This window comes from Botryllus schlosseri, chromosome 14 (assembly GCF_051294905.1).
Source record: "Botryllus schlosseri isolate E-star chromosome 14, Bs_hap1, whole genome shotgun sequence".
NCBI classification, from domain to species: Eukaryota; Metazoa; Chordata; class Ascidiacea; order Stolidobranchia; family Styelidae; genus Botryllus; species Botryllus schlosseri.
Genome location: NC_137249.1, coordinates 710,149 through 735,895, shown reverse-complemented (window position 1 = coordinate 735,895; position 25,747 = coordinate 710,149). Strand labels below are relative to the sequence as shown.

The 25,747-nt window shown below is 39.8% G+C and overlaps 1 protein-coding gene and 1 long non-coding RNA gene across 3 annotated transcripts in view; one reads left to right on the top strand and one right to left on the bottom strand.

Moving 5' to 3' along the window:
* LOC145455653 (plexin-A2-like) overlaps window positions 1–25,747 on the bottom strand; it is a 43,743-nt gene that overhangs the window by 3,041 nt on the left and 14,955 nt on the right. The window contains exons 10-41 of one of the 2 annotated variants that reach the window (XM_080333638.1): window positions 24,586–24,718; window positions 23,933–24,092; window positions 22,847–22,955; window positions 21,915–22,110; window positions 21,457–21,564; window positions 21,271–21,361; window positions 20,406–20,581; window positions 20,180–20,343; window positions 19,356–19,467; window positions 19,090–19,232; window positions 18,164–18,334; window positions 17,744–17,831; window positions 17,213–17,330; window positions 16,677–16,897; window positions 15,937–16,116; window positions 14,913–15,156; window positions 12,786–12,928; window positions 12,570–12,700; window positions 8,090–8,149; window positions 7,962–8,033; window positions 6,478–6,547; window positions 5,694–5,840; window positions 4,306–4,468; window positions 4,143–4,246; window positions 3,554–3,611; window positions 3,266–3,367; window positions 2,947–3,002; window positions 2,751–2,885; window positions 2,256–2,413; window positions 1,601–1,748; window positions 1,249–1,313; window positions 948–1,023 (exon numbers count right to left, since the gene is read on the bottom strand). In XM_080333638.1, the coding sequence (XP_080189764.1) occupies window positions 948–1,023; window positions 1,249–1,313; window positions 1,601–1,748; window positions 2,256–2,413; window positions 2,751–2,885; window positions 2,947–3,002; window positions 3,266–3,367; window positions 3,554–3,611; window positions 4,143–4,246; window positions 4,306–4,468; window positions 5,694–5,840; window positions 6,478–6,547; window positions 7,962–8,033; window positions 8,090–8,149; window positions 12,570–12,700; window positions 12,786–12,928; window positions 14,913–15,156; window positions 15,937–16,116; window positions 16,677–16,897; window positions 17,213–17,330; window positions 17,744–17,831; window positions 18,164–18,334; window positions 19,090–19,232; window positions 19,356–19,467; window positions 20,180–20,343; window positions 20,406–20,581; window positions 21,271–21,361; window positions 21,457–21,564; window positions 21,915–22,110; window positions 22,847–22,955; window positions 23,933–24,092; window positions 24,586–24,718 (4,102 nt within the window). The remainder of the gene's footprint in view (window positions 1–947; window positions 1,024–1,248; window positions 1,314–1,600; window positions 1,749–2,255; window positions 2,414–2,750; window positions 2,886–2,946; window positions 3,003–3,265; window positions 3,368–3,553; window positions 3,612–4,142; window positions 4,247–4,305; window positions 4,469–5,693; window positions 5,841–6,477; window positions 6,548–7,961; window positions 8,034–8,089; window positions 8,150–12,569; window positions 12,701–12,785; window positions 12,929–14,912; window positions 15,157–15,936; window positions 16,117–16,676; window positions 16,898–17,212; window positions 17,331–17,743; window positions 17,832–18,163; window positions 18,335–19,089; window positions 19,233–19,355; window positions 19,468–20,179; window positions 20,344–20,405; window positions 20,582–21,270; window positions 21,362–21,456; window positions 21,565–21,914; window positions 22,111–22,846; window positions 22,956–23,932; window positions 24,093–24,585; window positions 24,719–25,747) is intronic. The other variant, XM_080333639.1, reaches the window with a different exon arrangement.
* LOC145455661 (uncharacterized) lies at window positions 16,111–19,462 on the top strand. Its single transcript, XR_013920384.1, has 2 exons — window positions 16,111–16,307; window positions 18,877–19,462. It is a non-coding gene; the product is annotated as an uncharacterized LOC145455661 (long non-coding RNA).

Genomic DNA, 25,747 nt, shown 5'->3' with positions numbered 1-25,747 from the left:
GCGCTATCTCGGGTAGAAAGCGTCTGTTCTCACTAAGTAGCTTGTCAAGAATGGAGAAAGAACGTTCAACAGCAGCAGTTGTTATAGCTGACAACACTGAAGTTGTGTGCACACTGCTTGCTGGTGATGCACCGTGTTGCTTCATTCTGACAATGTTGTCTATATCACAATTTTTCAGCTTGCGCTTCTTGATGTAAGAACCATGCAATGCCCAAACAGTCTTGCTTCAGTTAGGATATTGCGGTACGTTGACCATAAAACCATGTCACTATTTGTTTCATTTGACCATTTATGATTCACAATGAGCAGACGATGGACCGTTTACAACGGTAGGCCTATAAAGTAGGCTACAGGCTGTAAATTATCAAATGATAAGTTCACAGACAGCGCAAAATCTACGATACAAACTAAATGTAGAGGTCAAAAAAATGTTTGATTTTGTAAACAATTTTGACAAATTTTGACCTAACGCTACAATTTTGACCTAATTTTGACTTTTTTTGACATGTCAAAAAAAATCGCCCTACTCATCACGAATGATGTAGAAAGTTCAAATACGTACATTGTACATTTTATGCAAAGGTAACCACAAAGAATATAACGCCAGTTTTACATCACATTGGTATTTATTCGACCATACCTATTGCATTGCACTTTGTGACACGACTTCACGGGTAATTTTGACTAAAGTGTGAAGCTTTATTGTACCGTTTCGTATGCTGCGATACCACCAATCGATGTTTACACGCTTCCACAGTGTAAAATAGTATCGAAACTCTAATTCTCGTTGATGAACTCACTATTAGTGACAAGGTGGGTATCATTTCATCACTGGAAAAACTAATCTTTCTCTACATGGCCGAATCATTAGAATTAATAACTCGATTCAGGTTACAGTATTTGAATCATTACAGTATTCGAATCATCCCCAGTGGATGCTGTCTTACTTTTGACACGTCACGCAAGATGGCGGTGATTTCATCTTCGCAGACGGGTTCTTCGTTTGACACGTTCACAAAGAATCTGAGAGAGAAATTCAAGCATTCTCAGACTATATAACATCTGTCAATAAAGTATTCTAATACCATAGCATCTATCAGTAAACGCTGACTTAAATATCGATCTAAAGCACAAATGATCAATAATTCTATTATATACTAAGGATTACTAAAGAGTATATTTGGAGACGAGAGCATAATGCTCAAACTGTATAGGCAGTGCCACACGAATGCTGCAAAAGTAACTTACTTCCCGACCATTTCCTTGTACAACTTGGAATCTTTTGCATAAAGAAGTTTATTCGAAGGCGAATCCTGAAAAGACAGAATTTTCACTGATAGTCGATTCAAAACAATGCAAAACTTTCAAATTTTGTCATGCGATACAATATATATGAGATATATGAGATATGTGCAATATAATACAGATGAGATATCTGCGATACAATATACGTGTGATATACGAGATATGTTCGATATAATATATAAGAGATATGTGCGATACCATATATATGAGATAGGCGAGATAAAATATATATGAGATATGTGTGATACGATATATCCAAAGAAATCCTGATACCATACTATGAATTCGAGCTTACCTGTCCCAGCTTGTGACTGGTCGTCGTGCAAGCGTCCATAAATGCCTGCGTGATCACATTTAGACAGCTGTCGACTATGGCAGTCTTGTTGACATCGAACAAAAATTCCGGGTTTTTCAAGATATTGACCCAGTAACGCAGAAGTAAACTGCAAAGTTGGGATTATAAAACATGAATCATCCGCAGAAAATTGATGGGAAGTGAGTATAATAGACACGGGAGTGAACATAATTCCAAATTTTTGAGAATATCATTCATGATTCCTTACTACAAATGTTGTTTTTTCGATGATAGTCTCATCCACAGTGGGTCAAATCAGTCATCTTTGGCACTCAAATAGAAGTAACGGCGCAAAATTACTCGGCAAAATTCTCGAGCACTCCGGAAAAGTTGAAGTAGAACAAAAGTCATAAAGTTCTAATCAGTTGCAAGCAGTCATTCCAAAGTATAAGTAAAAACGTATAGGCATTCTAAACCTACAGTTTTGCGTGAGACACTGAAAACTGCTCTGTAGAAGTGAAAGCACTCTAAAACATACTCCGCAAGTAAGTAAAACGTACTCGAATACTCCGAAACAGTAAAAGTACTTTGTTACTGACCATCTCTGGTTTGATTATTTTCAATTCATCCATTCAAACCGTTCATTCATAGCTACCTGTTATTTTTCCAAATGTGAAGAACTTCGTTATCGCTGATTTTATGTTTCGACGCTTCCTTGTCGAGGTATTGAAAAAGATATTTGACACAGCGCGAAATCGGTATCGGATTCAGTATGGCCTTGAACACTTGGTCGACGTAGTCTTGAACGGTGGTCTGAAAACGGCACATCCTCCAATGGAAAATATGGCAACAAACAATACGTCATAGTAGATTTTCTAGCCAGAGTTTGAAATCTAGAGATTTTTCACATTTTCCTAATTAGATTAGAATTAGAATTGAAGAAATACAACAAAAATCAAGTTCAGTTTGTAGGAAATTCTAGCTCATTCGCATAAGCTTGGCTTGTTTCGCACTATACAGTTTTCCTGTAGCATTTTCAGGAACACCAGAAATTAGATCAGAATTGAAAGTAGAGCATAGAAACTTTTGACAAATTATATTACCGTCATTTCGCTTTACTTATTCTAATTAAACAGCCGTCAAATCTTACCTTCGACTTGACCATTCTTGTTAAAAATATTTCTTGAAAAGGCTGATTCAGAAGATTTCCTATCAGCGAAGTAGCTTTGTGGCTTCCGTCCTCGTCGTCCACTGGTCCGTTGGCTTGTTTGTCGCGGGGATGAATCTACAACGTATCAAAAGTGTCAGTCAACAGAAAAGTGAGCTTGCCAACGCACAAGTCTCACCAAATGATAAAGTCTCTTTTTCTTGGGTTCTGGAGGTGGGCTCCCGGCTTCGGCAGCTGAAAAACGTAATCAACGTCAATTTGCAGTCAGTCAGTTTGATCGCGCGCGGCGAAACAAGCAAATACATGCGGTGAATGCGCGAAGTCCTCTTAAGCAACTGCCTGATCGTAAATCATACTATAGCGAATGCAAATCAATGGTCAATCTCAAAGAAAAGGCAGCATTCCTGTACATAGGGCGAGCGATTCGGTCTATTCGTTGGTTCAGACATTGCTCGTGCTTTTGCCAAAGCAAAATATTGAGCTTAGCGTTTCGAAACCTTCTTGCTCCTGGAGATAGAGGTTGAAGCTGTAATTTCTATCGAGGAATTGCTCGAACCCTCCTCCGCTGAAGACACTCTCACACGGCGATTCACATTCGTCTTGAAGATGATAGATTCGATAACACACAGAATAGACGCAAGGGCAGTCTCTTTATTTTATAATAGCTCATATGTCATATATCACGTACCACATTTCCTTATCAGAGTAGATATTCATAGGTCTGAACGTTTATAAATCAAACCCTTGGTGTAGAAATGGTATCAGAGCACGTTGAAAGATATTACCTTGCTGAATTGATTCCTCTGATACAGGCGACAATATTACCTCGGCTTCGTTTGGAACCTATACAAATAGAAGGTATTTATTTTAAGACATGTTTCCTGGATGTAACGACCCGTTTAAAAGTGCCCCAGAATATGTCGGTAATAAGCATAATGAATCAAAAAAATGAAATAATATTGACAATACCATGGCAAAGTAACGTCAATAGCCTAACGTTTTATCCAAATTATAGTAGAATTAGAATGACTGGATTCGCAAAAACTTGGAAATTGAATTATATTCTGAATCAGAAAGATGTACAAAAAATGTTCATGTCATATCAAATCAGAGTTTATTATCATGAAAAATGTCACCATAAACCAAACTTGGCTATTTAAAAAACAGAAATTAGAATAGAATTATAATGAAAGCGTAAAAACACTTCACGTATCATATTATAATTAGATTACCGACATTTCGCTCCAATTGATGTAATTAAACTACTAAGATTATCTATAGCTGTCCAAGTCTGGTCCCGTGCTCTGAACAGTACGAGACGTATCTCTCAACATTGACCAGTAAATTATCTAGTATATAAAATGGCCGACTCACATTGTAATGCTGCAATGTATTAATTTTTGTGTAACTGCCTTCTGTATGACTCATGTGGTCTACATCGGACAGCACGAGATTTCCCTGTCCCCCGACGAGCAACTCTGAACGAGTATGTAATTCGCAAACCAGCCGAAACCATTATACAATCACAAGACATTACCCAGTTGCATTTTGTCAGGTTTTGGACATTCCGAATAGGGTCGATCCCTGTAGTATACTTCTATGACTTTCTCTTTGACTTGAGTTATGGTGTCGCAGTTGACGACTTTGACTTCGAAAAATTCCGAGCGTTTTTCTCCAGTAGACACGGAAGCTTTTAGTGTCTGAAGATAAGAAGAATTTGAAACGTCACAATACCAGAGGTATAGTCAAAATAGTCATCGTTTGTAATCAAGTATAAGTATATGCAATATCGTAAATGTCTACTCATATTTCTAAGACATATCATAACTACTTCAAGTGCATGGTAGAAGAAAATGAACATCTGAAAAGTGCTTTAAGTATAAGTAGTAGATTTGGTCGACACACCGCGTAGTTTTACTAGTTGATCGGGGGAATTTCGTGGTACATCTAATGCAGTGGTTCTAAACCTTTTTACCTTCAGCGCACCTTTCAAACATTGCGTAAATCTGCCCCCCCCCCTATTTCAAGGACTGAAGTCCGGTTGGTCTTTTCGTTAGGGTCCCCAATATTGGAAATAATTTGCGCTTGAGTCGCGCCCGCGGACTGCGCGACTAATTAACGATATAATAATTACATTTGCTATATTCGGGTTCAAATCAAGGTTCTTCTTATAACAATCATCGTGTACGGGCTCATACCCTCTGGTACTTGGTTAGTTTTCTGGCTTTGTGTGACTAGTATATCAACTGAGAATGTGGTAGAGATCTTTGCTCATAATGAGTCTAGTACTGTACCCAGCTATTAACTTTAACGTGAATGTATTCGAAACAAAGCAAGCCATATTATACAACGATCGTCACAACACTAAACAGTATCATCTTTCAGGATACGATGAAGACATATTCTGACGATTTTATTTTGTAGCTGCAGGATGCTATATATGTAGTAACTAAATATTACATCCTGCAGCTATAAAATAAGATCGTCAGTCTAGTTCGACTGGTCTAGTTCGACACATTTTGTGGAAAATAACCCCAGCTAGCGTGACGGGAGTATTTTAATGGAGAATTGGCGATCTACAAGTACACACAACTCATTTTACATGAATTGTAATAAACCACTGCATTCTTGGAAACATGTTGCAAACATCGTGGATAAGTGGGTATATATTTCGCGCCGGCCGCGACGAAAATATTCGAGATTTGACAGATTTTGTGGAATGCTAATTTGCAATGAGAACTCAAGGATATATAGAACTATTGTTCTATTGCATAATCGTATGTTCAGATGTCCCTACTACACCATCTACTGCGACGCCAATTTTCTTCAGCGTGGCCATACCGCCCCATGAGCCCAGCTGATCGATACGCTTCCTATCATGCGTTGCAATTTTTTACAGCATGTCAAAAGTCAAGCTGGTCTTACCATCACATCGTACGTGACTTCGGTGCCTAGCAGAGTCATCTCGTTGAGGCTGTTTACCGCCTTGTTTGCGACCACGTCACACGGCGCGCTGTTCACGAGAAAGTGTATGGCTTTGGTCATGAGAAACAGCGGCTTGCCAGCTTGCTCCTGTATGATAACAAAAGATTTATCATGCTGCCTGGATGTTGTCCACGCGGGCAGCTGGACAACTAGAAGACATTCAGCTTTTCCAACTACAAGACATTCAGCTTTTACAAGTTAGATTAGGATTAGTGGTATAGCGATATCTTTTTTTCCAAATTAGATTATAAGTACAGATACAGTTTTTCCAAATTAGATTAGAATTAGAATTTACCTACATTTTTTTCCAAATTAGGCTAGAATTAGAATTATAGCTACACAGTTTTTTGCGAAATTAGAATAATATTGAAATTAAAGCTACACAGTCTTTTTTAATCAAATTCGATTAGAATTAGAATTATAGCTACAGTCATATTTTTCAAAATTTGATTAGAATTAGAATTACTGAATTCCCAAAAGAAATACAACTAAAATCAAGTTCAGTTCATACCAAATCAAATCAACTCGAAATTGACTCTCATAATAATGAGACTGACAAATGTCTGTACAGGAAAACCATAAATTTGATGAGAATTAAAATTAGAGCATGGAAACATTTTACAAATTACATTACCCGCATTTCGTTCTAATTATGCGACTAGAATTATCTAGTTGTCCAGGTCTGGTCAAGCGAGGGAGAGGAATATTCACACCATTTACTTACACGGATGCATTCCGAGTAAAGAGTGATGCAGAGCCAATGCGACACCATCTTTTCCACGACGGATTCCGACCTGAAATGTTTTGATAACTCAGACATCGCAAATGAGATGTCGCATTGGAAATCGTTGTGAATCCGTGTTACCATATTTTAATATCCGAAAAAGAGGACTCTTTTCGTGAGTAACAATAGCGGACGGATAACGGGTAAATTGGAAAGTTTTACGGCTAATGTTGTTGGGTTGATTAAAAAAAGTAATTTTTCCCACTCGACTACCGAAAGACCCGTACCTAAGTACAAATAATCGGTTGGAGCTGACCTTTTTTTAGTCAAACCAATAGCTATCAGCGTTCACTCTTTAATTATAGATAACTAACCTACGGATAGATACGCAACACCCGTCGTCACGCTTGCTTGCCCGGAGGAAATTACTGCTCAGCAATCTGAACGCAACATAATTGCTAATCCCATAGCTGACGACCCGCGTGCTTAAATTCAATAAGTTGATCTTATTTGAAAGCTACTGTCGCGCTGATTCCGAAAATATACATTAAAATCTAATCAGGGCATTGAAACCCCATTGAAATACACCTCAAAGTTTGAAAATCGGCATTGTTCTGAACAATCGCAACCACACAAGGGTCATCTAGTGCGGCATCAAGACGATCAACCAGCCGCCGCCATCATCAACCACATTCCGACGGAGCCATGGCGCAGAGGTGGCTGGAATAGAACCACATGGCGCTCGACAATAGAGACCGAGCTAGCGCAACGCGGGCTTTCGCTCGAAGACGCCCACGACCGCCCACGCTGGAGGCGCTTAACAAGGGCCCAAAACGGATTATCTTGATGTTCTTTTGTTTCCTGTCTTCTTTTGCCCTTTTATTTAATTATTTAATTGAAAGTCGATGTACATATATATATTATTATATATTATATTATATATATTGTTATGGTCATTGTGCTGCACTGTAAAAAATAAAGGTGGATTTTTGGGTGGATATGAGGTGGCTGCGATTGTTTAGAACAATGCCGATTTTCAGACTTGAGGGTGTATTTCAAGGGAGTTCCATTGCCCTGATTGGATTTTAATGTATATTTTCGGAATCAGTGCGGCAGTAGCTTTCAAATCAGATCCACTTTATGGAATTTAAGCGCGCGAGTCGTCAGCGATGGGATTAGCAATTACGTTGCGTTCAGATTGCTGAGCAGTAAGTCCCTCCGGGCATGCAAGCGTGACGACAGGGGCTGCGTATCTATCCGTAGGTTGGTTATCTACAGTTTAATATCTTTCCATTCCGTCGAAATCTAGTTTGCATGTCTATTATGTTGTCATACACAATCGCCTAACTCATAAAGCTATAAAAAGTGGACGAAGCGCGAAAAAGAGGACATTTGGGTGTCCTCGGAGGACCTTTTACATTTATTGATAAATGAAGACAAAACCGCTTTAGAGAGGACATATGGTATCCGTAGTGTTAGCTCACCTTCTTAGCAAAAGCTTTGGATTTTTCCCGACATGCTTCTGAATGAGCTCCGACAAAAGTTCCGTCATAACTCTGGAAAATTTGATGCATGTTCCGGCAGGTTCAAATAGAAACACCGTGCCACTTACTTCGTGAAATATACCATGTCGTCGAACAGGCAGATAGTTAACAACGAAGCAAAATGTCCCCTGGAAATAATAATTATGTAAGTGATGGAAATATATGTTGCATATTTACAGTTAAAGTAGTCAGCGTCGGTGCTAAGGTAGAAGTAACGGGATAAATTCATACTTAAATACAATAAGAAATTGCGCGTAGTAGCCCTCTTGCGCCCACTATATAGGTTGGCGCCAGTGGGATGTTTGAGTGATTGTGTGTTGCATTCTGGGTAGAGTTGTTGGAGTCGATGTCTCTCTCTCTAGTCTCTACTCTGCTGTACTGTGCAGTGTGCTACCAGAGTGAAGTCTGTATACCGTTGTTGCAGCGTGTATAGTGGGGATGCTGCGTACCACTGAAAGGTTCATGTTCGTGTGAACGCGAACCTTTTTAAAAGGTTCTGTGTGATAGCGAACGTGAACCTATGACGTTATATGTAGGGTAGGGTTGCCATACGTCCGGAATTTCGCGGACATGTCCGGAATTTCACTGTTCAAACTAGCGTCCGAGAGGAATTGCTAAAATATGCCAAATGTCTGGAATTTTGAATACTTGACGTGGGCTCATAATTTTTTCGTAAATCAACATAAAAACATTATTTTCGGGAATATTTATGCTGATGCATGATATTTTTCTTCTCGCTGCGCGCGATTTAGGATCATATTTATTGATTTTATTATGGAACTACCACCCTCGCAAAAACTGCAATAAAATATAAATAAAAACCAACTTCATTTACTGGAATAAGCCTGATTGTAAGCGCAATTAAAGGAGGACGGTATATTCCTAGAGATCGTTAAGGCCGTTTAAATGCTTTATTCAAAGTTAGTGGTCCCAAACATGGGGGTCGATTGCCTTTATTCTGGGGTTCGCGAAGATGTTGAACGTAATCAGCTTCCAAAATAGCCCGTGAGTAAGTCCGGGCAAGGTGCGGACTGCTTTTAGTAATCAGCTCGTCAAATTTTGATCTGGGCCACGGAACATTTTCAAATTGGAAATGGAGTCGCCACCATAAAAGGTTGTAAACCCCTGAATGTTGGCTGTTTATATAGCTCTGTGGTGCGCACCGGCATAAGGATGATAATCAAACTTATCGGTGGGACATGAACATGACTTAACGATTTACAATTACGCTCCCCGTATTTTCGAACTCAACATCTTCCACCATCTCTACCGCTAACTCTGATCATGTGGGCGGAGAGTAGTAACTAAATAGTAATATATGGAACAACCAATATTATTGACAGAATTCATTCAAGAAAATATAATGACCAGATGCATATAGAAACCAGATTCATATAGCGAGCCCCCCCCCCCCCAGAAGTTGAATCGATTACCCTATGGTGGGATCAAGATCATTGTTTATTTGGGCTGGAAGGGGCTGAAAAAAATGTGGTTCCGGTCCCGGTTACACAACAGAAAGCCACATACTCCTGAACCGGATCGTGACCACCTCTGGTCTATGAGCATAGTTTTGCTCCTGCGACGTCATAACTCAGTTTGAAATCCACCAGTGGACGCTAAAGAGTGTCCGGAATTTGGGTCACAGAAATATGGTAACCCTAATGTAGGGTGACTGCGGGTCAAGCTCAGCACTAAAATATTTGAGATTGACAAGGTGCATGCACGTTTAGTGTTGATTTTTTATGCTGCCAGGCGACATGCATAGAGTGGTCCGAAGTTGAAGTGCCAAGAACTTCGGCACTTCTTCGTTATTCCCCAACCACACACATCCAGAAGTGATCACCATGAAACCAATAAATGATTCCCATGAACATGCGGAAATTTATAAACGTAAAAATAAATTGTTTTTCGCGCTGGGATTAGGGCTAGGGGAATATTATGGTCGGGTGGGAGATATTAGGGTCGGGAAGGCAATATTAGGGTCGTGGGAAGGGAATATTGGGGTCGGAGATATTAGGGTTGGGGAAGGGGTTATTAGGGTGGGTTAGGGTCAAGGTTTGGATATCCTAAGATTAGGGTTGCGGAAGGGGTTATTAGGGTGGGTTAAGATATCCTAAGATTAGGGTTGCGGGCGAGGGTGCTAGGGTAGGTTAGGGTCAAGTTTGAGGTAGGATATCCCGAGATTAAGGTTAAATTTGGGTCAGGGTATCCCAAGATTAGGGTTCGGAATATTGTAATCTTCACCCCCAACCCTAATCTTAGTATATCCTAACCCAGTGGTTCTCAACCTTTTTAATCTCGCGGCACCATTTGGAAATGAAAAATAGTTCGCGACACACCAGTACAGTAGTTCTGAACTGTTTTGGTTTAAGGCACCTGGAAACTACCAGAATACTTAGCAGCACCCACTTCAGTAGTAACGCTGACTAATGTGATTAGCTCTGCAGCCGATCCGAAATTTTCTGTATTCAATTGAACATTTCTCGCGAAAACAAAACAATTCGAATTTCATCACAAACAAGGTCAGTGCGAAATTTGCGCTTGAGGTCTAGCGCAGATCCTTTCAATGTCTGGACGCACATTGGATAATGCCAACTTCCACTACCGAATACGGAGGCTTAGATGCGTAAGGCTATGCAAAGTATTTCCACGCAGATCGTTTAGCACGCGTGTGAGGAATGGGATAACCATACCTCGACAAGTCTATTGGCAGCCACCCGTAGTTCAATTATACTTCCAAAAAATCGAGCTAATAACAAAGTTGTTTACCGATACATTTGATCTGCTTTACTTCTCAATTCTCATATTCGTCGCCTGTAACAAAACATTGTACTACAAGCACACATTTAACGGAAGTGCCGGCACGCTACCAAACAATCGCAATATGGATTGCTATATTTGTAATTCGAATTTGTAAACGGGGCTATCACTTCCAAAAGCGGTAAGCATACATTTAAACGGAAGTGCCGGCACGCTACCTAACAATTGCAACATGGATTGCAATATTTGTATTTCGAATTTGTAAACGAGAATATTATTTCCAAAGGCGTTGTACTACAAGTTTTTAACGGAAGTGCCGGCACGCAACGTAACAATCACCACATGGATTGCTATATTTGCAATTCGAATTTGTAAATGAGAATATCACTTCCAAAGAAAGTCATTTCTCGCTGGTGATTGGGGAGACAATGAGGATTGTAAAAGTGTATTGTATACAGGCGCCGCCAAGTCTGCTTTCATTGCCATCAATCAACGTATTGTGCAAAACTGAATTAATCCTTTACGGCACGCGATATGTCGGGTAAAGCGATTTCGCAGGGGATGTTGATTGTGGGCATGACATCAATTTTGATTTGTCAAATGTACAAACTTCACATTGAGCACGATTTAGATTATTTCTTGATCATTTGTTATAGACTAGAATTATTTTGCGCATAATTTTGAAATTTCGAAGAAATCGCTCGCGGCACACTTGCGAGATGTAAATGGCACACTAGTGTGCCGCGGCACACCGGTTGAGAACCACTGTCCTAACCCCATCCTTGACGCTAATATCCCCAACCCTAATCTTAGGATATCCTAACCCATCCTAATATCCTCCATCCCTAATATCCATCTATCCCACCCCAACGCGAAAAACAATTCCTTTTGACGTTTATAAATTTTTATGTTCATGGGGAAACATTTATTGGTGTCATGAGGATCATTTTTTCGATGTGTGGGGAATAACGCAGAATTGCCAGAATTTCAATCAAAGATGTTATAATTAGGGCTGGGCACAATGATTCGAGTACTCGAATCTGAATCGAGTATTATTTTTAATGATTCGAGTCGAGTAGTAAAAGACGAATTTTTCGAGTATTGAAATTATACGCTCCTCGCCACTGAAAGTTAATTTATCAACGAGAATTATAGTTTCGATACTGATTTTCACTGCTGAAGCCTTGAAACCTGATTTTTCATATTGTGGCATACGAAATATATAGCACAAAGCTAGGAACATTACTGTAAATACCACATTTCCGAAGTCATGATCATCCCACAGCATTGTCACCAAGTCCTATGAAATCGGTATGGTCGAAAAAATACCAAACTATGTTTAATGTGATGGATAACAGGCATTATATTCTTTGTGGTAGCATAAAAGGTACATATTTGAACTTTGACATATTACATTCTGTTATGACGTCATAATGACTGATACTCGATTACTCGACTCGACTCGAAGCATATTACGTGATTCAGAATCGAATCACTCAGGTACTCGATTTTGCCCAGCCCTAGTTATAATGACGTGAAAAACTGTAATATTACCTGTACATAAAATCCATAAACCTACATGATTTACATAGAGCACAGTTTAAGAGACTCAATTATATTCCGTTTGACTCTAATCCCTTCGTTGTTGATTTTAATTAATTTCAGATTTGAGCATGGAATAAATTTCGCAGACTGACTTCGAAGCCACGTATAAGGTGCAACTACAACGTGAAATAGAGAGATCTAAGATAGGCGGCAAAAATACAATATTCTTCTCGTTTCACTCACTTTTCTTTTACAGTGAAATGCTTTTGCTCTTCCAAGGTTCGAACTAACAAGATAAGAAAATCTTTGTCCTTTAGCAACACAGCGAACTCGTCCACTCCAGATAGCTTGATGTTGGGAACGTTTTCAATTTCCTACAACGAACGTTAAGTATTCAATTCCCAGAAGAATTGAGAGCCCATGTTTATCTATACGTAAAAACTTAGTGAAACAACCTACCTTTGTTGCCAGCATCGGGTGGTCGGCCTTCCAATCGTTAAAAAGCGCCTTCATGAAGCAAGAAACCGGGGGAATGTAGGTGATGCTGTCGCTGATGTTGTCGGTGAGAGTGGTCATGTATCCCAGTTGCAGCTCAAAATACGCTGTAATCAGAGAGATGGTCAGCTATAGTCAGGGCCGCAACAGCACTTCGTCAGGCCCCCCCCCCAAAAACTTTGGTCGTGGGCCCCCCATAGGGTTATAGACCGAACTTATGGGGGGCTTCGCCCCCCAGACCCCCCTGCTCTGTGTACGCCTATTTATCATTTGCGTTGGCAGTTTGTTTAGTGAATCAGCTTTTGTCGCCTAAGCGCGGGAAATTTGTGGAATTCATGACTGAATCGGTCAGTATGATCGGGAATTGCATATATATTGTTATCAATTTTTATCTTCTCTCTGCTCACGTAATCAGATTTGCCGGAAGAGCTGAGTGAGGTGTGTTTGAAAAGGTAGGACCACTCAATAATAATTAAACATCTTCGGGCGTATACCCTTTGGCAGGAACGAAACAGTACCTCGTCAGGCCCCCAAAACCGCGAGTCTTGGGCTCCCATAGGTGATGAAACGACCGCTCCATCTCGTTGTTCGCGTTTGTCACGAAATCATCTGTACTGTACTGTGAGCCAGCGCGAAGCGCGAAAATTTTCGATAATTTATGGTAAAATCGGTCAATCAGATCGCGATTGCATATATATTATGCTATCAATTTATTGTCCTCTCTACTCACGTAATTAGATTAACCGGTAGAGCTGAGTGAAGTGTCTTGAAAACCGGAGGGCCCGTAAATAATAATTGAACATCTTCGGGCGGGCGGACCCGTTGATATGACTTCGTTACATGATGTTATTTCGTGACTTCCAGTCTGCTATATCAAAAAATATAGAATCGCCCAAACGTGGGCTTCTAAACTAAGAGACACACACAATTTCAAATTGGTATTTCTTCACTGGCATAAAATTTTTCCCAGCGGGATGGTATTTGTCTTGTGAGGTTCACATTGCAAAGACAGGAACATTCAGCGCCAGTCATTTAGGCGCCTATGGACAATTAAACCTATATGTATTTTGTATATATAACGAAGTCTTCGGTCAGCATAAGGGCATAGACCCTTTCGGCCAAAGTTTTCTCGCTGCCGATCGTTCCAGCTCACTTCTTGGTGTCGCATGTTATATGGCCTAAAACTTGATTTTATGTCTTGGTGGGTCGTGGCGCGGTAATGGCCCAATACCCAATAATAAAGATAAATGTCTTCTTGAATTCGCGCGCAGCGCGAAAAATTTTTGTAAACATTGCATAAATTTTCAAAAGATACTCTATGATTTATGCTAATTCACGAAATAATTTTGGGCCCCCTTCGAGCTCGCCCCCCCCCCAATTGGGGGGTTTGGGGTGCGGCAGTTACGGTGCTGGCTATAGTCACTGTTCAGTGTTCAGTAACGAAGCAGTCCTGCTTTTTAATGTACTCCACTAGATTTTGGCTACTGATATTTGAAAATATTCTTGGGGGGGGGGGGGCATAGAACATTGGTAGTGGTGACGATAAGCGCCTACAAATCTGGTGGATCCGGTTCGATTCCCGTCGGAGATTTATCTGGGCTCCTCTTCCCCCGCCGTTGTCGTTCTTACGGCACCAAAAAAACCCAGGAAAAGACCCGACGAAAGAAAGCACTCACGAGGAACGGAAAGAAATAGTAGAAAGGGCCGCGGCTTCAAAAAAAAAAAAACATCGAAAAGAACTGTGACATCGGGCACTCTAGACTAGACCGAGGTGAATGTTAGATTAGAAGGATCGCTACTGATGCGTGTCGTTCGACATCCTCCTATCTGTTCATGACATCGCATTGTGTCTTATCGCATTGTAAATTGTGTGTGGCTTGTTCAGATGAAAAATATAACTGAACGATTATTATTATAAATAAACCCTAATACTTTTGTTCTGTAGATATACAATGTCTTATCAATTCTCCACTAGTTCTGTCGATTACCCCTGTCGCGTGCCAGCCGAAAATATTCGGGTTTATTTCCATGTTAATATATTAAGCAATCAAAATATTACCAAATTGGCGCGATCTCTCGAATCAACTATACCTTTTCTGGCGTTCTCTCTCGTTTTATTCTCAAGTTTATCGAGCAATCCCATGATCTGTTTTCTTTCCTTGAGCTGCTTTTTCGCCCTCTGACGCTGAACGCAGATCAGAACGATGATCACGAGAATGAGGAACACCACCACGGCCACGATAGCGGCGATCACTCCCGGCGTGAACCCGTTCGATCTGTCCCCACCCGGGCAATAGTCGGGGTTCAGTACGCGTGTAAGATTTCCAACTTTTACCTGAAACAGAATAGGATGTATTCGTCTATTGTTAACACATAGCATCTTTGACTCGGGCTTGGCAAAATTGAGTACCTTGGAGTTGAATAACTAGACGATTTTCTGATTTTCCAAATTATATTTTATCTATAAATGCTGAATCCGTAAAACGTGGGAATTGAATTACAACAAAAATCAATTTCACTTCATATCAAATCTGTTTTATCGGTATCAGCTCAAAAATCCGATATAGGTCGGGCTCTAGATAAAACCGATGGCAATTTTTTTGTTGACTCGACATGCAAATCGGCACATTCTATATGAATTATTCAATTCTCCTGTATCACGACCAATAATTAAAAAATAGGCCAAGAAGCTGTCTTTATTCTGTTTGAATAAACATGTTTGTAGTGCAAAAATCAATATATTTCGAATCCGAGGACTTGAATATCACCCGAGAGTTTCACAGAAGTGAGTTGACCCTGACTCGAACTCAATACTGAACAGTAAACACCATGACTAGGACTCGACCCTTTGCTCCTTGACTTGGACTCGGGGGTGAGTTGAAAACGATTCGAGTCAAAACTATAAAAGTCATAGGGACATGTGGCTCGGAATCTTATGACGTTAGAACCCTGGTTTCAAGTCCACCACGGTGGGATGGAAGAATCGAACCTATAATTTCACCACTCAAAAACATCGTCTCCCCCTGCACTCGACTCGAATCATTCCTATAAAAACTCGATTAGGTTTCGAGCCCTCGAATCATTTTACGCAGTCGACTATAAGAAAGCCTCCAACCGTAAGCTTGACTTTCCGTCTTTCGTGTTTCTTCATTTCCGACAACGGTGATTTACATATCAGTATTTCGTTGTTGAGGAAAGTGAGATTGCATTTCGTGAATCCAGCGTCAACGTCCTTCTCGTCACTGATTAAAACGGAGTAGTCTTTTTCAACAGCTCCCTCTGCCAAATGTTTGCCCTGAGAAGCGAAAAGATGATGTTGGAGGAAACGTTCATCGTGCGTCAATCGAATTGAAAATATCCGAGTTGTAATGACTCGAGTCAGAATTGTTGCTGATTCGTCATGACTCGAGTCACTTTCTAAAGTATGGAAAATGACTCGAGACTCGGACGGCCAAGACAGGCATTTTGTTTTAACTTGCAAGAATAGTAAGTTGCCGCATTATTGCTATTTCATCTATCATTATTATCAGTACTACGGCCAGAGCAGAAACTGTGTTGAGTGAGGAAAATTACTATATTATGATTGCGACGCATTCACCATCACCCAAACAGAGTCGTAAAAAGTGAGTTCAAGAAAATTGAACTCGACTATGAACAACGAACACAATGACTTGAGTCGGTGGTGAATTGAAAATGACTCAACTTGCCTTGAGTCAAAACTATATTAGTATAATTGACTTGTGACTCAGGACCGTTACAATCCTGCTAAATTACCATCCGATCAAGATTGGATGCAGTGATTCATAACTATATAACAAGTTTTACTGCGACGAAAAAATATAATATTAATCATACCGTCAATTGAACCATAATCATTGGCTCCTCCTCTGGTTCTTCGGGCAATGAAATATTTGTGTTGAAAGTCCTTCCTTCGTTGCTCGAGTCGGAGCTGCGACACGGTATCAGTTGAAGGTCGTCGATAGTCGGGTCAGGGACGTAGTAGAGCTGATTTTTCGCGGATAGTTGAATCTCGGTTGCATCGTTGATCACGAGTTTAGAAGGTACTGGTCTTCGATCTAGCATAAAACTATGATTAATGCATCGCACATGCGAGATATTTTTGTAAGCCTAACTAACATATAACATGCAACATATAATCTATATATCGTATAACATATAACGGTTCTTCCCAAACAGTGGGTTTGTGGAATACCAGTAACTTTCTAATTGATATCAGATAGCAGTTAACTTCTGGAACACTGACGATCTTATATGTGGCGGTCGGTCGAGAATTTTAGGCATTTCTGAATATTTCCTGAGTGTGAATTATGAGCCTAAACATTAGGAGTTTCTCTCCTAAATAATACTTACACTTTTGCGGAACAACTTACTTGAACTGGCTTGGATATCATCAGATCGTTTTCTTCTTATCAGTTCCGGGCTTGGGTCGTTGTTTAATGGCGGGACAGGGCAGACAACGGAGCTGGTATCCGTAAATAGTTCGCAGCGCTGGAAAGTGTGAAGTTGGTAAAAATAGAGGCATATACAAAACGGCTATTAGCTAAAATTGTTAAGTTTGGCTCAGAAAATGTTGCATCACACCAAATTTGGCTGAATTCAAAAAGTAAAAGTGAAGCTACTAGGGTTAGAGAATTTTGAATTTATTACAAAAAAAATAATTTATTTCTACAGATTTTACTGTCTGTCCCATGAAACTGTCAAGTAGTCTAATAAAACGGTACACGGCAATTTTTTCTCAATTCTAACTGGTAGAAGCGAAGTTATTGATAATCGTGGATTTGTGAGAGCAATTTTAGGAGAATGAAAACTCGAAGAACTTTTCTTCTATTGGTTGGAATTGAGTCAAATTTGATTTGCAATTTTAACTATAATAGCCGCCAAAATTTGAAAATAAATGTTACCTCCTCCTTTTGTCCATTGTTAACCGACAACATGGCACTTTGAATACCTCGTAGACTTGTCAGTTCGAATTCGACTTCGATACCACCTCTGGGTAAATGAGATATAGATAAAGGAGAGTACAGCCAGAGTCGGGAGGATAAAAAATTACATCGCGATTATGACATAAATCATTCAAGAAAACGCGTAAAGTAGCGCGACTCTAAGATAGTTTTTCTTATAAAGCTACAAAACTTCATAGTATTATAGCCTGTTCAAAGTAAGACTATGGAGGCAATGAGTTGATACGCTACAGACACAATATCGGCTGGGTATCATAACCTACGACTATAGTATAAGGTAACATACAAAACCCACTTATCTTAACGTCGCTAGAATCATATATTCTCGAGACAAACCATCTCAGTTTACTTTCAACTCACTTGTTGAAACTTATGAAGTCACCTCTCCCTCGTAGTCCTTTAATTGTTGGCATCTCTACGAATCCCAGATGCCCATCCATTCTCTTAACGTAGCCATCCACAATTGTCCTCAACTCATAATCTCCAGGCTCAGACACAACTGGAGTCGGGCATGTAAGCCTCTCTGCTGACCTAAATAAAACATCGACTGCTGTTGTATTACATGCAATATTCATTGATTCACCATGATGTTCTCGCAAGTTTACCACCGAAGGTTATACACAGGGATATCTAGAAGTTTCAAGATAGGAGTTTCTAGGAGTTTCAAGATATCCCTGGTTATACACAACGGGGAACATCCGAAAAGGTATCGTAGGCCCCATTAGGACAGATAACATTCTTAATATCTCGATACATTCCCTAGCATCGAATATACATATCACTGATACGCAGGGTTCTAACCAAGTCACAAGGTTCCGAGTCACAAGTCAATTGACTTTTTTAGTTTTGACTCGAGTCAAGTCGAGTCATTGTCACTTCACCACTGAATCGAGTCAGGGAGCAACGGATCGAATCCGAGTCACAGTGTTAAGACTCGAGTCCTAGTTCAATTCATGGTGTTGAGTCTGAGTTCAAGTCAGGTTCAACTCACTTCTGTGACTCTTGGGTGATATCAAAGACTCGGATTCATATTATGATCATTTTTCTCACTCCAAACATGTTCATTCAAACAGATAAAAGAATGTTTCTGGGCCTATTTTTCAATGATCGGTCCTTATACACGAGACTTGGATATGTCATAAAGGAAGTGTCGCGTCACATCACTTGGTCGAGTCATGAATTATACAAGTCGTGTCAATACAAAAATTGACTCGAGCCGGGTCAACGAAAATTGCGACTCGAGTCGCGTCATGACTCAAGTCATTATAACCTTGCTAATACGATACCTGACTGAACAGACTTCTACAAATTCCCTTGGTCCGGATAGTTGAATCCTTGCGGAATTTCCGACGTCCAGATTATACCCGTGTATTTGAAGTTCTGTGCCTTTCAGAGCGAACCCTGGCTCGTAATCAATAGCAGCGACATCCTGAATTTGTAGATAAGAGGTAGCTAAAATCGATGGATTGGTGCGATGGAAAATGTATCATTCATAGATGGCATCAAGCATATGAATGAGAGATTTAAAAGTCATTATATGTAGTATTCCTACCTTGAATTCAAACTCTTCTTTCGATATTATTTCCATGGACGTATAACTAATTCTGATGTGAAGTCGCCCTTTGAACGATATCTTCGAAGATGGCTCGGTCTTGCAAACGATTCTATAATCACATTTTCAATGATTATATCGAAGTAAGAAAGCGAATAGGTGCAATCGAGAAAAATACGCATTGTTTTACCAGGATGCAAAATGATCTGAAGGAAGACAAAACAGATACACAAATATGACACCCCGTGACCGTGACATATTCAATCGAATAGCGGGAAATTCAAACATTTCGTGTGAATGTGTCACAAAAGATGATCGAATTCCTACAGTTGTGCCTCATACCCAACGAAATCAATCGATTGATCTTACATTGATCAAACGCACCGATGCAGCGGCAATGAATTCTGCCAGTGGCAACGATTTTATTGATGGATATGGATAATTCTACTTGTGTGAAAAATTCTCCATACGACAGATATCTTGTCATCGGGAGAGGCCGTTCCTTATTCATTTACGTGCCTCAAAGTCGATTTCATTAAATCTAGTTCGTACCAACAGAATGTGTATAATCTAAAAATAGTATGTTGATAATAAATCATCTGTTCGTCTCGATCCTTATTTGGTTATACGAAACTTTTCAATTCTCTACTGGTTGCTGACGATTACACCTGACCAGTGACAGCCGAAAATATTCGGATTCATTTCAATGTCAATATACTATTCAATTGTACATTGCAGTTCAATATGAATAGATTAGTCAATCATGCAGTGTGGCATCAATGATATGTCTGATTGACTACCTGCGAGAAGGAATGTATTTTTACCTGCGAGAAGGAATGTATTTTTCTGGTAACACCGTGCAATTGACTTGATCCATGTCGGAGTCTCTTAGAAACAAATCTGTTATTTCTGAAGTTTTAGTGGCAAGATTCGTCCCTTCGATTGTGATTTCTGTGCCGCCATCATTGGGGCCATTCAACGGGAAGATCTGAAACGTAAATCATAAACTGTACTTACGAGTTAAATCCTTTAATAAGGACTTTAAATTACTTTTTCTATATCAGCGGTCGGGCAGAATGATATGTTTGTGTTCCCTTCTCCTTGACAATCCTCGCCCGGAATGCAAATGTTCTCGTTCACACACCAAGAACATTCCGGATGCCGTTGATGAAAGATGATGCAAATACCGCATTCCGGTGTGGACCCAGTGCAATTGAAAAGTCCCACTGTAAGAATACAAATATGTTTTGACTCAAAAATAATCATGTTGAGCATTGATATCAGTATCATTATCGGTTCTATTAATAATTTTACCATTTCAAAACAGCAGAAGACTACAATACAATGAAAAGGTAGGAAGGTGTCGAAACGACTTGGAGTATAGTCTTTGAAATCAGACACTCACCTGGGCCTGGAATATATATAGGCGATATATCGGGTGTTACGTTTGAAGTGTGTAGATGTCATGCGAATTACGCACTAGAGTGCAACTGTAGGCCTACTGCTGGCGATGACACCTGACGAGTGTTAGCCGAAAACATTCAGGTTTATTTCAATATGTATATAATATTCATTTGTGAACTGTACATTCCACAACACCGTGCACAGAAATTGTAACGGATGAGTAACGATGGTCATGTGCCGTTGATCGTTTGAATTGAAGCGTCGTTGGAGTTTCGGGAGAATTATTTTTATTTCGTTTATATTAATTCCATTTAAAGTGTGTTGAATAATTATTTTCTTCTACAATGAACAATACTAATCATTAAACTACACGGAGTACGGGCGGTGACCTTAACTTGACCTATACAATACATTATTATATAACTTGTAGCAGTCGAGCCCCAAACCACCCATGAAGCTGCTGCCGAAAGGACAGCACAGGTTGTATAGAAATTCAATTTAAAAATCATACCCTGGACATCAGTGACATTGGTTGAGTCGACGATGTAATATCCTGACTGTAGCGAAATTGATATTTTGGAATCTTCTTTTCCGCAGAAAAGCTGTAGTTAGATATAATTGAACAATAACGTCTCTATTTATTCCACGAACTTTCAATAATACTCGATGTTCATATAAATAAAGACTGAAATTACACCTTCTCTCCTCCCACTGAGCACGAAATATTGTCCCGGTTGCGATCGGCGGGGACTCTGACTTTGGTCGAGCTTTCACATACACTCAACACGCATTCATATTCGAGTTCCTGGAAAACAGGAGAAACATTGGGTAAAAATCAAATTCTCAATGCTTTGATGTGAATTTTTACAAAACTGCTATGGATCAATCATTACGGAGGCCCCGAATACAGATTTGTGCATCGTACAAACTACTATCTTAGTTAGTTGATGGTCAACTAACTACTGGTTCTAGTTGGGAGATTTGAAAAGTGAGTAGTGCTAGTTCTAGTTGCAAGTTTTGCAAAATGAGTAGTTCTACCCCTAGTTGTGAGTTTCGGAACGTGAATAGTTTCAGTCTAGATGCGCATTTTGAAAATCCCGTAATTCTGCCAGAATCAATACACTCATTCGGTTATACGGTAATATGACAACTTACCGGGAGGTTTCGAGTCGACATTGTGAATATGTGAGGTTTGCCGACTGGTATATCAACATTCGAATCAGTGATCTTGACGACAGACGGGCATTCATCTGCATCACCAAGACCGACCTCGTCTGTGCAATTTTTAGAACAGCTGTTCGACAAAGAGCACCACTCGCATCCCCACTGACTTGATATACAGGTTCCGCACCTACGCGAGAAATGCGTTAATCGTTATTGAATACCACCCGTGATTCATTAGCCTCGAAAACTGTTGTGAGCTTCCGAGGAAAGCATAGACTGATCTGCTTGCTAGATTTCTGGCTTTTTTTTATCTCATTCCCAAAGCCTATGTGAGATGATTTAACTTGTGTTGATGGACTACTCTACGTTATGAATCATCTTCGATTTCAAAATCTTCATCAATAGGCCTGATATCCCTAAGATCTTCATCTTAATCCAAATTATCGAGTTTAGTAAATGCAATTTTTCTTTTTCTTGCCATATCCTGCAGTTTGCATCAAATATGTGTCTGAAATATCTTCGGATGATTGCATCCTTTAACCAAAATGGGTGAAAGCATCGGCCTCGATCGATACTAGTACCTTTTTCCTAATAATTCAATTGACCTTTGGCTATGTAACTTATTATATGATAAGTTACATATGTCGTAGAGCAAAAACTTGACGTGATAGAAGAAAACCAACGGCATTTTTGGAAGCAGCATACCACAATTAGTCTAAATCAGTGCAAAATCTAAAGTCAACAAATTTTTCGTTCAAGATTGTTGCCCAGTGTAGTAGAAGCGGAAGTAGCCTTGTGTACTTGGACAAAACTGATATAGGCTACTTCGTGACTGACCAGTACCGCCTCTGTAAGGGAGTATAGTGACGATTGCATCACTGCTTTTCTATTCCGTATATAGCTAAATGATATTGGAAACTCACATTTTCGATTTATCTGTTGAAGGAGTCATGGCACAATCGTAAATGCTGAATGTTCCGCGCGCAACCACGGAGTCGTTTGCTTTGATTTCCAACGATACACCGAGATGATCTAAAATGCGTTTCATACATTGATATAGGTTTTGTTTCAGCTGGCGAGCAACTTCGTCATCAAAGTTTTACAATCACATATTATCTAGATGTTGATCATATTCCTAAAATCTAACAGCAGTAGGATGCGATTTATATGAATACTAGGACTGGGAAGAATGAAGTACATGAGCGATTCTACCACAAAGAATACAATGCCTGATCTACATCGCGTTAAAGTTGATTGGTATTTTACCGAACATGCCTATTTCATTGCACTTTGTGACCATGCTGTGATGTCACAGATATGTGATTAAAGTAGTTTTGTCCTATACGTTGCATATGTTGCGATACGACAATCGAGGCTTACACAGTGAAACGTAGAGTCGGAACTATAATTGTTGTTGATAAATTAACTCTTAAAGGGGCACTGCGCTCTAAAAATGATGTGGTCTCAAATTGAAGGTAAAAACGAACAAAAATTTTTGGCCGCGGCCATTTCCTTCAGAACGCCACCGTAATGGAGCTGGAATTTATTGAACCGTTACATGGCACGATGTCTCCATCGTCGCAGTTGCTCGACGAGATAAGGCAGTCACTCAGAGAACGAAACTTAGACATATTTCCTTCATAACATCGGCTGGCAACTATCTAAAATTCGTTCTCTGCGTGACTGCCTAATCGCGGCAGCTGGTCTTGTAGAAATTTCAATAAATTGCAGCTCCATTACGGTGGCGTTCTGAACGAAATGGCCGCGGCCAAAAATTTTTGTTCGTTTTTACCTTCAATTTGAGACCACATCATTTTCAGAGCGCAGTGCCCCTTTAATGACAAGGTGCGTATCACTTCAGCAGTCAGAAGATTATTCTCTCGCTACTCGGCTTGAATCATCTTAACTAACACTCAATCCAGAAGCGAATACTCGAATTACTGCGCTCAACCCTACTGAATACGTCACACAAATATGATTCCTTCAGTATAGAGCTAGCGATGGCTTACCTTGACCATCGCGAACGGCCGGTACATTTGTAGGAGACTGACAGACAGGATCAGAGGGAAAGTTCGTCAATGGCGAACTACCGATTGACGATCCGTTAACTGTGAAATGACAGACATAGCTGACATTCGGTACCATATTGCCGCCGAAACTCAAGGACAGCTGTGAATACAAGGTGTATGTTAAGATTAAAATAATATTATATCTATACACCAAAAAAAAATTTCAAATTTTACTGGCGCTAAAAAAAAACGGTGCACACCAAATTCGACTCAATTCCAACCATCAGCAGAAGCATTGTTTATGGGAGGTGAAAATTTTGGATTTGTTAAATAGTATTCACGTCGGATAATTACATAATTAATAATGTCTGCTTCAACATGCATAATTCATATCGAATGCCAGATTAAAAGTCTTGTTGAGTTCTGGTGCAGGAAACCCAAAACACTCGCATAAGTTAAGTGGCCGAAAACAGAACTATTTTCAGAGCATAAATACCTACACGTAGATAGTTGTATTTTAGCCTCAAACTCCTCTCGGATACCAGTGCGAAATTGAGCTTGTGCACAGGGATCGTTTATTTATTGATATCTTCCTATGTTCATGTAACGTGCTTTTAAAAGATGTCTGTGGTGCCATGAAGAGAATTACATACCTGCTGGGGTGAATTGATTGAAAGCTGGTTTGGTTCAACACCTGCCACATGCGGGCACTCCTCCGGATCTAGTGTTACGTCCATCCAACGGTTGTTTATGACTGCGTTTCTGCAAGCTTTCCGGGTAGTGCATCTTCACAAATACATAAACGAGGTTACACATCAATAATGAACATTATCACGTAAATTGCGATGCCTCAGTAGAGCAACATTCAAAACAGCATTAATGGTAAGTTTCTACGTTATGTTTCCGTCAAACTGAAGTCGTTCTATATTTGCAACTTGGATTCAGAAACTCCCAAGCTACTTGGCCAAGATATTGCTACGTTTGATTGCCAAGTGTGATCTGATACAATGCTTCCCAACCTTTTTCAGTGCTCGAACACTTTTCATCCAAATTTCACTGTGCGACCCGCAATGAGATATGATACGACCTATCGACTGAGAACGTAATTCAACGCACAGTGCGTCGTCTGAGCAGACTTAGAAAATTTTCTGCTTTTCTAAATTAAATTAGAATTAGAATTACAGCTACAAAGTTTGTTTCCAAATTAGAGTAGAATTCGAATTATAGCTACACAGTTATACTTTCAAATTAGATTAGAATTAGAATTGCTGAATTAACGAAAACTTGAACATTGAATCAAGTTCCGTTAATATCAAATCATAGTTCGTTCTTATAAGCACGAGAATAGGAAATGTCTGTACAGTGTACAGCAAGCTTGGCTCGTTTCGCTATATACAGTTCTCCAATAGCATTTACAGGAAAACCCGAAATAAGATTGGAATTAAAATGAGATCATAGAAACATTTCACAAATTAGATTAGAATGATAGAATACCGGCATTTCGGTCTATATAATCAGTCTCATTAGACAACTAAAATTATCTAGATGTTCAATTCTGTTTGTGATGAGTAACGAATTAAACTAGATGCCGACTCTAGTGACCTAGCGTATCGTGGGCCCCGCCTTGCGCTATCAAGCATACCAGAATGAATACGCGCAACTGATGATTACAAACGAGAAAGCGCGTAACCAATCAGTAATCCCGCCTTTACGCCGAACACAAAGGTGTTCTGAGCAGGTTGCGTCGCGGGAATGGTTCGATGATTATTTATTATACAACAAATCGGGCTGGATTGTTGCATTTCCCTGATGTTT